Source organism: Dendrobates tinctorius, unplaced genomic scaffold (assembly GCF_039654945.1).
Source record: "Dendrobates tinctorius isolate UK_male_01 unplaced genomic scaffold, ASM3965494v1 ptg000126l, whole genome shotgun sequence".
Classification (NCBI taxonomy): Eukaryota; Metazoa; Chordata; class Amphibia; order Anura; family Dendrobatidae; genus Dendrobates; species Dendrobates tinctorius.
Genome location: NW_027361794.1, coordinates 18115972 through 18129778, shown reverse-complemented (window position 1 = coordinate 18129778; position 13807 = coordinate 18115972). Strand labels below are relative to the sequence as shown.

Sequence of the window (13807 nt, the reverse complement as noted above, 5' to 3'; positions counted from 1 at the left end):
ATTACATGATCTCACTGGAATTAAAGGGAACCTGTCACCAGGTTTGGCCGATATCAGATATGGCCACCGCCTTTCAGGGCTTATCTACAGCATTCTATAATACTGTAGATAAGCCCCCAATCCGACCAGAAAGATAAGATAAATAAGTTTTATTGTACTTATCCGGGGGCAGTCTGGTCCGATGGGTGTTGCAGGTCCAGGTTTGGCGCCTCCCATCTTCTCATAATTGCCGCCTTCCTGCTTGCTTCATGGCTCCCGGCATCACGCTCCTGGACAGGCGTACATATCTGCCTGTACTCAGGCCCATGTCTATTCTCTGTGTGCTCTACCCTGCGCGTCCGTACTCCTTTACCCTGCTCTGCACGTCTGTATTCCTGTATCCTGCTCTACTTCTCCGTACCCTCTACACTGCTCTGCACATCCATACTCCTGTACTCCGTTGTGAATGTCTGTCTCTAGTGCTCTGGTGTTCGTCAGTCTTCTACGTTTCCCTTCTATCCCATGTGTCTCCCGCTATCTGAGCCGCCCCTCTTGGTATCAGCTAACGTGGTATTTGTCACACCGCCAGTCACGCGGCTCTCACCTGGGGGCAGGACCCCACGCCCGGTGTCACCATGTCTGGCGCTGCGGCCGCTCCGGGGTTCCCATCGGGTCCGCACACGCGCCTCTCATACTTAGTTCCATGGATGCACAACGTTGCTAGTGTGCATCTGTCTCTGCTCTGTCATACTCCTTTGCACACGCTCAGCTCCTACCTTCTCCCTGTCGTGCTTCTCAGCACACCCACTCTCTAACCTTGCACTCAGGCGTGCCCTCTGCGCACACTTTGCCTAACTCTGTACTCAGACGTGCTCCTTCGCTCGCGCCCTGCTTTGCTCGCACCGGGGCGTGCTTGTCTATGCACGCCATACGTGCTCTCGTGTACCCACCTTGCACTATCCTGTATCTAGCGTACTCCCGTGTACATGCTTTGTATTGTCCTGTACTCTCAGTGCTCCCGTACACTCGCCCTGTATTGTCCTATACCCTGCATGTCCCTATGTCTACGCTATGCACACTCTTGTACTCTGCACATTCCCTGTTGCTAGACACATCACTCGTGTCTCCTGTGAGCCGGCCACCTGGTTCCAGCTGTCGTGGTAGCTCACCCCCTTAGGCTTGCCCCTGACACTCCCTGTATAGGGAGTGGTCCTCACTAGGTCAGCTCGCCCTAGGTGGGTTGGTGTCACGACCCAGAAGGTCCACTCCAGGAGTCGTCACAGAATTAGAGATCCCTGGGCCTGTCCCTGATGATCCCTGTATAGGGGTCAGTCTTCACCAGGTCAGCTCTCCCTGGAGCTATCTGTTCCACAGTCCAGAGAGTCTACTCTTATTGCTCGCCTCCCTGTGGCGTTACAGAATAACCAGGCCATGGACCCCGCTGGCACCACGTTTTCCGCGGCTTCTGTACAGGTAACAGCCTGTGGCTTTGGCTCTGTGTCCTTGCCACATTTCCTGCCTCGTGCTTGCAAGCCACCTAAGTTTTCCCAATCTGTGCAGGCGTTTTTTGACTCAGTGCAGCATCCATTTTGAACTCCTGCCCCTGTGGTATCCCACCGACCGGGCAAAGGTGGCTTTCATTTTATCTCTTCCAGAGGGAGAGGCCTTGGCTTGGGTGAATCCCCTGTGGGAGCGTGATGACCCCATTGTCTCCCAATTGGCAGCTTTTTTGGAGACTTTTCGCAGGGTCTTCGATGAACCAGGATGGCTGGCCTTCATGACTGGGTCCCTTTTCAACCTTCGCCAAGGTTCCCTGTCAGTAGCTCAGTGCGCCATTCGCGTCCGCATCCTACCCTCCGAGTTGGGATGGAATAATGAGGCTCTGGTTGGTGCTTTCTGGCATGGGCTGTCAGGCTGGATTAAGGATGAGCTCGCGGGGCGAGATACTTCAACCTCCTTGGAGGATCTAATCTCCCTGGCCACATGCATAGATTTGTGTTCCCAGGAACGATCCTGCAAGGCTTCCAGAGAGGATGGTTTACTTCTTCCTCTAGGACAGGTAGGGGAGGCCTTCTTAGGAGTTCCTGATTCCTCATCTCCCTTGACTTTTTAAGTTTTGAAATACCTGGAGCAGTGACATTACTCCGAGGTGGCCTATGTGGATTCGGGTGTGGCAGGCAACTTTATTAAAGTAGTCTCAAGACTGTCAGGAGGCTTCAGATACCTGTTGTTTCCCTGGACAGACCACGTTTGATTGCATCGGTTGATGGAAGACCTTTGCCAGAGCTCGTCACCATGGTGACCGAAGAAATAGTACTACAGATTGGGGCACTTCATTAGGAGAGCATTGCCTTGTACATACTACCGAACCTCTCACACGCACTGTTGCTTGTGTTGCCTTGGCTCTGGTCCTATGAACCTATCCTTGATTGGTGCTCGGGTGATGTGCTACGTTGGGGGATCCTCCTGCCAGAAGCAGTGTATGCAGCCAATTCGTCCTGTTAATCTCCCACAGTCCACCTCTGCTCCCGCAGGTCTCCCTTCGGCTTATTGGGGCTATACGGACGTCTTCAATAAGAAGGAGGCTGAGGTCCTTCCTCCACACCGCCTGTATGATTGCCCGATCAAGCTTGTTCCAGGTTCCTCGCCGCCCAGGAAAAGGATCTACCCTTTATCTCCAGAGGAGACTCAGGCCATGTCGGAGTATATTCAGGAGAACTTTTCCAGAGGGTTCATCCGGACAGACACGCAGCTCCACTCCGAACACGGCTCCTCTCCGTACACATGCGACTCGGCTCTGTACGTCTCGTACACACGCGGCTCTGCTACATCCACCCTGTAAACCCCTCCTGACCCCACACAGAAACTTCCCCTCATCCAGCACCATGACAACCAGCACAGCAGAGTCCTGCATACACTGAGGCCCTGATCATGTGACCCCTGACTCCTCCCCTCCTGTGACCTCATGACAGGTCCTGTGCGCACAGAGCTGCCATATATGTGGAGTGCGGCTCTGCGGGTGGAGGTCAGTGCCGGAGGCTCCATTATTCTCTATGTGGAGTGCGGCTCTGCGGGTGGAGGTCGGTGCTGGAGGCTCCATTATTCTCTATGTGGAGTGCGGCTCTGCGGGTGGAGGTCGGTGCCGGAGGCTCCATTATTCTCTATGTGGAGTGCGGCTCTGCGGGTGGAGGTCGGTGCTGGAGGCTCCATTATTCTCTATGTGGAGTGCGGCTCTGTGGGTGGAGGTCGGTGCGGGAGGCTCCATTATTCTCTATGTGGAGTGCGGCTCTGTGGGTGGAGGTCGGTGCTGGAGGCTCCATTATTCTCTATGTGGAGTGCGGCTCTGCGGGTGGAGGTCGGTGCCGGAGGCGCCATTATTCTCTATGTGGAGTGCGGCTCTGCGGGTGGAGGTCGGTGCCGGAGGCTCCATTATTCTCTATGTGGAGTGCGGCTCTGCGGGTGGAGGTCGGTGCCGGAGGCTCCATTATTCTCTATGTGGAGTGCGGCTCTGAGGGTGGAGGTTGGTGCCTGAGGCTCCATTATTCTCTATGTGGAGTGCGGCTCTGCGGGTGGAGGTCGGTGCTGGAGGCTCCATTATTCTCTATGTGGAGTGCGGCTCTGCGGGTGGAGGTCGGTGCTGGAGGCTCCATTATTCTCTATGTGGAGTGCGGCTCTGCGGGTGGAGGTCGGTGCCGGAGGCCCCATTATTCTCTATGTGGAGTGCGGCTCTGCGGGTGGAGGTCGGTGCTGGAGGCTCCATTATTCTCTATGTGGAGCGCGGCTCTGTGGGTGGAGGTCGGTGCTGGAGGCTCCATTATTCTCTATGTGGAGTGCGGCTCTGCGGGTGGAGGTCGGTGCTGGAGGCTCCATTATTCTCTATGTGGAGTGCGGCTCTGCGAGTGGAGGTCGGTGCTGGAGGCCCCATTATTCTCTATGATGTTACATCGGCTCATCTTCTCATTCATTTCTCTACAATATCGGATCCTCTCAGTGAAGATCTTCTACTTAAGAGAATTTTCCTGTTTTACCCATCAAGGATGGATATGGACAGAGACAAGATGGCGGAGAGGATATTACACCTCACCCTAGAGATCCTCTTCCGGCTTACTGGAGAGGTGAGAGATTCTGATGACGTCACATTACATCATTCTTATCTATGGGAATAACAGATGGACAGAACTGGAGAGGTGAGGACTCTGGGAATGTCTGTAGTGAGGTTTATTATTGTGTCTGTCCATAACCAGGATTACACAGTAGTGAAGAAGACCTCTAGTGGGCGCTGTCAGAACCCTGTGTCTGAGAGATTGAGAAGACCCCTGAACCCAATCATGGGGCCTCCACCTCACCCCCTGATACATGATGACATCAATGACGAGAAGATCCTAGAACTCACCTACAAGATGATTGAGCTGCTGACTGGAGAGGTGACACTGCTGGGAATGCTGGGACATTATACAGTAACACTATGAAGGGATCAGGGCATGACGGTATCATTGTATGTGTCAGGTTCCTATAAGGTGTCAGGATGTCGCTGTCTATTTCTCCATGGAGGAGTGGGGGTATTTCGAACGACACAAAGATCTGTACAAGGATGTCGTGATGGAGGTTCCCCAGCCCCTCACATCATCAGGTAATAGACAGGACTAAATACACACGGCCTATAATTATCTGTATGTAAAGAATGAATTCAGTCCCTGTATGTGTTTCTTCCAGACCTGTCCAGTAAGAGGACAATACCAGAGAGATGTCCCCGTCCTCTTCTTCCACAGGACTGTAAACATGGAGATCCCAATGTTCCTCAGGATCATCAGGTAGATGGAGAGAAGGTGTTATGAGATCTCCCCTATGATGTGTAGACGGCTGTGAAGGTCTTGTGCTCAGTCTTGTTTTATCCCCCAGTATTATATGTTTTATACTTGTGTAATGAGAGCGGTGGAGATGGCAGGATTAGAGCTGATCATAGATGTGACTTCTCCATCTGTGACTTTTACAATATTTATTTTAGGGTGAAGATCTGACCCATATTAATACTACAGAGACATGTGTGAGGGGTGATGAGAGATGTAAAGAGGAGATTACTGCTTATAACCGGTCGGGTGAGTACTGACCACTAAATATAGACAAGTCAGAGATTCTTCTTAGTCACCGGCTATGGCGGCTTTACCGGTGGTGTAGTCAGGCCGTATCACAATCGTGTGATCAATACTATCATAAAACCTCACCGTTTAGAAAATGATTTTTGAATATGCAAATTTTATTAGTCACACAGAGCCCAACGTCTTGGCCGAGCAGGCCTTTATCAAGGGTATTTATCTAAACAAAATATAACAATAATATAAAATAAATGAATCCTGTCTAAGAATGGCACAAAATGAAATAAGTACAGTATCACTGACTGACATATTAGTGCGAGTGAAAAAAAGTTTATAATAAAAGTGTCATGGTCACGTGTGGCAGGACACACCGCCTCCAGCAGGGCGAATTTATATGACACGCGTGACCCTGGATACACCGCCGCCAGCAGGGCGAATTTAAATAATACAACGTGCAGCTGGATACCCCGCCTCCAGCAGACGAATTTCAGTATACACGTATCTCTGGATACACCGCCTCCAGGAGGGCTAATTTAAACAATAAAAGGAAACACCAGGGAAACCGATACAATGGAGGGCCCTGCGATAGGGAACGGGGACGTGGAGACCTCCTGCACTCCCCTGAGCCAGTGTCCCTGCACTCCTCACGAACCCCAGGCCGGTTCCGCACCGGGCGCCGATCAGGAACCTAAAATCCCTAACTCTCCCTGCGCCAGTCCCTTACTAGTGAAGTGGACGGTGCAGAAACTAATCCCACCACTGCACTAAACACACACTGAGGAAAGTGACAAAACAGAGAAACACCACTTAGCTTTGCTCTGTTTCTATGCTCTCAGCAACAGAGTCCAACACCTGAGTGCACCTTTTCTTCCCACCGGGTCCAACACCAGCATGCAGCCTTGGAGCAACAGAGTCCAGAACCTGAGTGCAGCAGTCCAGAAACAAAGTCCAGCATCCAAGTGTAGCTTTCCAGCAACAAAGTCCAGCATCATGATTGCAGCTTTACACCATAGCTGCCACTCCACCAAGCTTTGCAAGAACTCCTCACTGACACCATAGCTGCCACTCCACCAAGCTATGCAAGCACTCCTCGCTGACACCATAGCTGCCACTCCAGGACTCTGACTGAGATGCCCGGGACTCTCCTCCAGCTCCTTCCTTCACCAAGGCTTGGTTGCAACTGAGCAATATCACCCACGCTGATTGCAACACCTGACACTCTTTTATAGGTCAGCCAGAGCAGTCACACCTGCTAAATAATAACGTGCAATAAACCAAAGTAACCAGTGTGCAATGACCCTAACGGCCACCGGGGGCAAACTAGAACTGAAACCACCACAGTGCAATGACCCTAACGGCCACCGGGGGCAAACTAGAACTGAAACCACCACAGTGCAATGACCCTAATGGCCACTGAGGGCAAAACCAACGCCGAGCACACAGCTCAAGGAAAAAAAAGGTTACTTGAACATTTATCTGTCAGATCCAACCTGGATCATTACAAAAAGAAGACGTCTAATCAATATACGCAATACATTGAACAGAAATAACGGAAAAGATTTTTTTCCTCTCAGGAGTAAGGACTCCATCATCAGAATAAATCCTCACAATAAATCAATAAGTACAATCTGTAAAAAAAAGAGGAAAAGTGGGGAGAGAAGTTACTCAAATACCATAAATAAAATACAGCCTAACGCAGCTTAAAGGTACCATAGAGGAAATGTGCAAAAAGTAAAAGGATATAAGTACCTGTGTGGCTATATATTGAAGTTTCAAAAGCTCTAAGAAAGAAGAGGAGAAAATAAGGGTAAAAATAAGGTAAAAACCAGAGTATGACAGAAGAAAGCATTGTAAGTATATTGTAATATAAGCGGTATATAGCTAATATTTACAAACCTAGAACGAGAAATGCGGTAACATGGGACTGCGCCGCTGCCTGTGGAGTGTGTTCATGTGTATGGGCCGGAACTTGTGTCTCTTTTATATTCTACTCATGACACAAATGCACTACAGCTGGAGGGGTACAGGCGTGCAATATCGCCAATATCGCGCATGCGCAAACCGTCTCTCCGGACGGAAGTGGGGCATGATCTGTACGAGTAAAAAGAAAGTGTGTCAGAGAAGCTTCATGTTTAACCGCGCGTATGCAGACCGTCCCTCTGGACGGAAGTGGGGCATAATCATGTCCGAAATCGGAAGTGTGGCAAGGAGGAGTGATAATGTATAAATAATGACCGCTACAGCGCAAGCGCTAGAAATAACGAAAAGAGGAGAAAATATGTGTATAATTATAAGTATATTATATTACATATATCTGAGCCAGGTCAAATATGAAGGTCTATATCGCATGTATGTGTAAAATTGTTATAAAAACAAGAAATAGAGGGAGGGAAAGAAAAAAGAAAAGGGGGGAAAACACCACCAAGTGAAAAAGATCAGAACCGAAAGTGGGTACCTTCCTTCCGCGATTAGGTCTGTAAAAGAATAAAAAGAGAAAGAAAAAATTATTCTTATATTACATAGACACATATGAGGCACTTATATAAATACCTATACAATGCTCATAACATGTTACTTATGAGAAAACCTACGAATGTTTGCATGTGTACACATATTGAGGGATACATGTATACACATACATATGACGAGTTTGATCTTTATCTCTCAACGTGAGATCTTTAGATATACCGGATGGTAGCCAGATTGATAGCTTGTTGCCCGGGCAAGGTGACAGATCAATACAGAGACAGGTTATGTATCTGCAAAATGCCACACGGCTGTTTAATCAGATCAAGTTTATATACTCTTTTGAGTAGGCGGTTACATTACATCATCATATTCCATTGGACAGTTGATTATTCAAGAGTAAGCATAAATGGTTTCAACCAATCATATTCATATTCGGCAACCAATCAGATTGTACTCGGCTGTTAATTATTAGATACATTCGGGAATTTCCAGAAAAAGGTGGAAACAGGTATTGGTTATACAATACCCTAACATTAGCCTCATTAACCTGTCTTAATAAGGGTTCATAGCCCCTTTATCTATCTATTTCTAAGACTATGTACTCATTATCTACCTTAGGCCTACATGGAACTCGTGATATGTTCTTTTAGTTACATGAATCATAAGAGTTATAGAGGTAAGAGGCAAGAATAACAGGATTAGGTGAGAGTTGATCTCTCCTCTGTCAGCTAATATCATAGAAGTATGGAGAGTGAGACCCTAAGAGTGTATGAAAGGACCCCAAAGAATCAGGGTTTCCCTATCACACATATATATCCAAAATAACTAATATTATAAGGTAAATATAGTGCTCTCTATAAAAAGATCAAGGCACCAAAACTCCACATTATCATAATGGAAGTTAAAATAAAATTAAAATGGAGAAAACCTGGAGAAAAAAATCAATAAAAAACCTCATACTCCCTATTAAGGCCAAAAGGTTCCAATGTTTGAAGAACAAAAATCCAATAGGACTCTCTTTCAGTCTTTGTATCCTGTTGCCACCTCGTCTAGCCAGAGGTACACTGTCAATTACTTGATAACAAAGCTTAGAAATATTGTGGTTATGAGAAATAAAATGAGCTGAAATGGGTAACAAAGTTCTCTTACAGCTGATAGTGGATTTATGTTGAGAGATACGGTCTTGGATATGTTGGGTAGTCTCTCCAACATATCCGAGACCGCATGGGCATTTTATGAAATATATTACATATGATAAGTCACAATTGTAATAGTCCTTAATTGGAAAAATCTTTCCCGATCTGGGATGGGTAAAGGTGTCCCCTTTAGTAATTTTGGAACATTGCAAACAATGCAAGCAAGGAAAAGTCCCTTTGCGCAATGGCCTAAATAAAATTTGTCTTCTTGAATCACGGGAACTACCAATGTCTGCCCTTACTAAAAGATTGCGTAAGTTAGGAGGTTTTTTGTGACAAATCAAAGGTGGAGCTTAAAATTGGGGTATCTGAGGATAAGAATTAGAGAGGAGTGGCCAGTGTCGACGAATAACCTTATGGATGAGATACATGAAGGGATGGTATGTGTTAACGAAGGCCACCCTATTAATTTTAGTTGCATGACTAGATATAGATGGAGGAGAAAAAGACAACAGGGAATCGGGATATCCTCAGGATTCGAATTTGGATTTCATTTCAGCAAAACGACCAACACGATTAAGATTATCAGACACAATATGGTTAATACGGCAAAATTGTGATCTTGGGAGAGATTTTTTTTTATGTGTTTCGGATGACAGCTAGTGAAATGTAGGAGACTATTTTTGTCCATTGGTTTTACAAACAAATCAGTGGAAAGGGAACCATCAATATCTCTAATAACCCAGGTGTCAAGAAAAGGAATAGAAACTGAATTATATTGCATAGTGAAAGATAAACCTGCAACTTTTGTATTAATATCTTGGAAAAAACTCTTAAGAGAAACCAAGTCACTCGTCCAGATGAGAAAAATGTCGTCTGTGTATCTCTTCCACAGTACCGAGTACTGTTGGAAGAGAACATGTGGGTAGACAAACTCTAATTCAAATTCTGCCATAAAAATATTGGCATATAGGGGCACCACATTTGAACCCATTGCAGTGCCAGTTAATTGAATAAAAAACTGATCCTCAAATAAGAAAAAATTCTTTGTTAGAATGAGAGTCAACATAGAAATACAAAAAGATTGAATGTCGCTAGAAAAATCCGTTTTATTTTCTAAAAATATTTTTACGGCTTGAATACCCCTTGTATAGCTAATAATAGTATATAAACTAGTGACCTCTAATGTCACCAAGTAACAATTAACCGAAGTTAAATTCAAATCCCTAATGCAAGACAAAAAATGTGATGTATCTCTAAGCCATGAGGGGATCAAATGTAAGACAGGAGAAAGGATCTTTTCAAGTACAACAGATAACGGTGATAATATTTTTACCCTTTTGTTCTCCTCTTCTGTCTTTAAAGCTTTTGAAACTTCAATATATAGCCACACAGGTACTTATATCCTTTTACTTGTTGCACATTTCCTCTATGGTACCTTTAAGCTGCGTTAGGCTGTATTTTATTTATGGTATTTGAGTAACTGTTCTCTCCCCTCTTTTTTCCCTTTTATTTACAGATTGTACTTATTGATTTATTGTGAGGATTTATTCTGATGATGGAGTCCTTACTCCTGAGAGGAAAATAATCTTTTTCGTTATTTCTGTAAATTTTGTCAATGTATTGCGTATATTGACCAATATTGACCAGATGTTTTCTTTTATAATAAACTTTTTTCACTCGCACTAATATGTCAGTCAGTGATACTGTACTTATTTCATTTTGTGTCATTCTTAGACATGATTCCTAATTTTACATTATTGTTATATTTTTTAAAGATAAAAACCCTTGATAAAGGCCTGCTCGGCCGAAACGTTGGGCTCTGTGTGACTGAAAAATAAAATTTGCATATTCAAAAATCATTTTCTAAAGCCTCAGGTTTTATGATATTATTGATTGATTTTCCTGACGGCTTGGTTGTCTTTCCCCATATATATATTATACAATCGTGTGATCACCATTTTGCCGCTAGACAACGTTTTCCACCACCCAAAACAGTTCAGATGACGTTGGTCATTGAAAGCCCTTTTCTATAGAAGTTACAACCTTGAGGATCCACTTACTACCTGGGATTAGAAGACGCTGATCATTACCTGCTCAGATCTGAAAACTAAAAAGCCAAATGACAGTGTACATAGAATGTGCTGACAAGTTAGAAAATCACTTGAAGAAAAATATTATGATGGGTCTGTAAGAGAAAGTGGAAGGTAATGATGCTGTTGGCTTCCTAGATCCCTGATATTTTATTGGATGAATCTAGCTTCTCTCCCTTCTGTGCTACTGAATGTGCTCATATGGTCCCTACAAGACCAGGTCCAGTCTTTCCGGCCAAACTTCTCTTTTATGATCACTAACATTAAATGTGCAGTGAGGCCAAGTGTGAATTTCTGTACAATAACAACAGAGTTTTCCTTCATCCTTACTTTTCAATTTAAAAATGAATAACTTCAAACAGGGTCGTGAGAAACTGCATAAAAATATTACACCTTTTATAAATTTCAATGATTTTATTCAAAAATAATAATTGGTTTTATTCTTGGCAAATGACTGTACCAGGAGATCAGGGGGACAGCTGACATCTTCAATTTTTAAATCAGATGATCTTGAGATTACACAGGATACCACTGAAGTGAATGCCATTAATCCAGATATTCCATCATCCCTTCAAAGCAAAGATCGACCTTCTGATCCTTTGAAACAGGTCCTGTCTTCTGATTCATTACTGACCCCTGAGGAAACTCAAAGTCACAAAATAAGCATTAAAAAACAAACTTATAAAGCAAAGAAACCATTCTCAAGTTCTGAATATGTAAATAGTTTTCCCCTCGAAAAGTCGTTTCTTAAATATCAAAAAATTCACACAGAGGAGAATAGATTTTCTTGTTCAAAGTGTGGGAAATGTTTTAACCAGAAATCACATCTAGTTACACACCAGATAACTCACACAGGGGAGAAGCCTTTTTCATGTTCAGAATGTGGGAAATGTTTTACAGATAAATCAAATCTTATCACACATCAGAGAACTCACACAGGGAAGAAGCCTTTTTCCTGTTCAGAATGTGGGAAATGTTTTACAGGTAAATCAAATCATATCACACATCAGAGAACTCACACAGGGGAGAAGCCATTTTCATGTTCAGAATGTGGGAAATATTTTACACGGAAATCAAATCTTATCACACATCAGAGAACTCACATAGGGGAGAAGCCATTTTCATGTTCAGAATGTGGGAAATATTTTACACGGAAATCAAATCTTATCACACATCAGAGTGCTCACATAGGGGAGAAGCCATTTTCATGTTCAGAATGTGGGAAATATTTTACACGGAAATCAAATCTTATCACACATCAGAGAACTCACACAGGGGAGAAGCCTTTTTCCTGTTCAGAATATGGGAAATGTTTTAACCATAAATCACATCTTATCAAACATCAGAGAATTCACACAGGGGAGAAGCCTTTTTCATGTTCAGAATGTGGGAAATGTTTTACAGATAAATCAAATCTTAACACACATCAGAGTACTCACACAGGGGAGAAGCCTTTTTCATGTTCAGAATGTGGAAAATGTTTTGAGAGGAAATCATCTCTTTTTAGCCATCAGAGCAGTCACACGGGGGAGAAGCTTTTTTCATGTTCCTAATGCGGGAAAAGTTTTATTTGGAAATTTAACTCTTAATAAACTTCAGAGTAGTCAAACAGGGGAGAAGCCTTTTTCATCTTCAGAATTTTTTAACCAAAAAGTGTATCTTATCATTTCTCATGTTCGGTCTCTTTAAAATATAAACAATCATACTCTCCTTCCATGCCTATGCTGATTAATTGGTGTCGCGATTCACATTCCCGCATTTCTTATCAAAGGGCACATCTTCCCACTCTGGTGCCATTACTGCCTCAGCTTGGAAAAAGCACTTAACTCACAGGCTTGAGCTGTCTTACATTATGAAAGTCTTGCAATTTCTCCTTTCTTAATGTCGGTCTCACAAGAAAACAGCTCCACAAATCTTCTTGTGTTCTCACCGATGCCCACATACTGAGCAATGTTTGCTTCACAGGGGAATTTACCTCCCCCCCTCCCAAACCACAGGGGATTCTGATATGTGGAACACCATAATTGATTTGTATACCGTATTGCATCTATGCCTACTAAACAAGACATGGAGCAATATATACAAAGGCTGGAGACCACATACAAAACTGAAAATATGTTCCCTCACTTATAGCCTGTCACAGCTTACTGTCAAGGTACAGAGATTACAGGATGATGTTTACAAGTTTTGGACCATCAAAATGCTCATAAACTAACACTGGATCTTCACAGCCAGCAAATAAACAGTCTGTATAATATGGTTGATGACCAAGAAAATCACAATAATATCTGGATAAGAGGTATACCTGAAAGCATCAATGCACAAGTGATTATGCAGACACTGCTCACTTTATTCAATACTATCCTTGGTGATCCTATTGATAAGGAGCTGGAGATCGATAGGATGCACCATACACTAGACAATCATGGCTCAGATTCTGAGAGTCCAATAGACATTATTTGTCGCACATTTTTTTTAATGTAAATGAGCCCATTATGAGGAAAACAAGAGAGTTGGGTCTTATTGATTTCAATGTAAAATGCATACAATTGCTCACAGATCCTTTCTGAATGAGCACTCTCTACCCGTGCCTCTGGGAAACCCCTTTCCCCTTCAGGGAGCTTCTTTCAGTCCTTCACTCCATACCAGCAGGCCCTCAGAGCAGGGGTCTGCTGTACAATTCTTTGTCTTCCCACCTTCCCCTACGGGAAGGTTGCCTATGCACGTCTTTCCCATACGGGAAGCCTGATCCTAACTTCCCTTCTATTCTCCCACTTCAACCTTCCAGCTCCACCCACCTTCTAACACCCTTTCCTAGCCAGCAGGGATGGTGAAGCACATCACCTGCGGCTGTGGTGGATGCAGTGTTGTGTAAGAGCCAGGTCTGGTGTCTCCATCTTACCTGAAAGGTGGGATACTACACCTCTGGTTGAGGTGCAGTACCTCTGTGGCGACTGGACCCTCAGGGGAGCCACATAACCCCCCCATTAAACGCAGCACATTCGCGGGCTGGAACAGAGTACATGATGTTACAGGG

The 13807-nt window shown here is 44.4% G+C and overlaps 2 protein-coding genes across 2 annotated transcripts in view; both read left to right on the top strand.

Moving 5' to 3' along the window:
* Positions 1–3842: 3842 nt before the first annotated feature.
* Positions 3843–13807, top strand: part of LOC141047057 (uncharacterized) — a 54685-nt gene continuing 44720 nt past the window's right edge. Inside the window, 4 exon segments of the mRNA XM_073541988.1 lie at positions 3843–4094; positions 4224–4403; positions 4486–4609; positions 4693–4790. Of these exon segments, the coding sequence (XP_073398089.1) occupies positions 3858–4094; positions 4224–4403; positions 4486–4609; positions 4693–4790 (639 nt within the window). The 5' untranslated portion in view covers positions 3843–3857.
* LOC141047133 (uncharacterized) lies at positions 11214–12480 on the top strand (the record flags this gene model as incomplete). Its single annotated transcript, XM_073542094.1, has 1 exon — positions 11214–12480. A coding segment is annotated over one exon (1110 nt), but the record flags the coding sequence as incomplete, so codon positions are not given.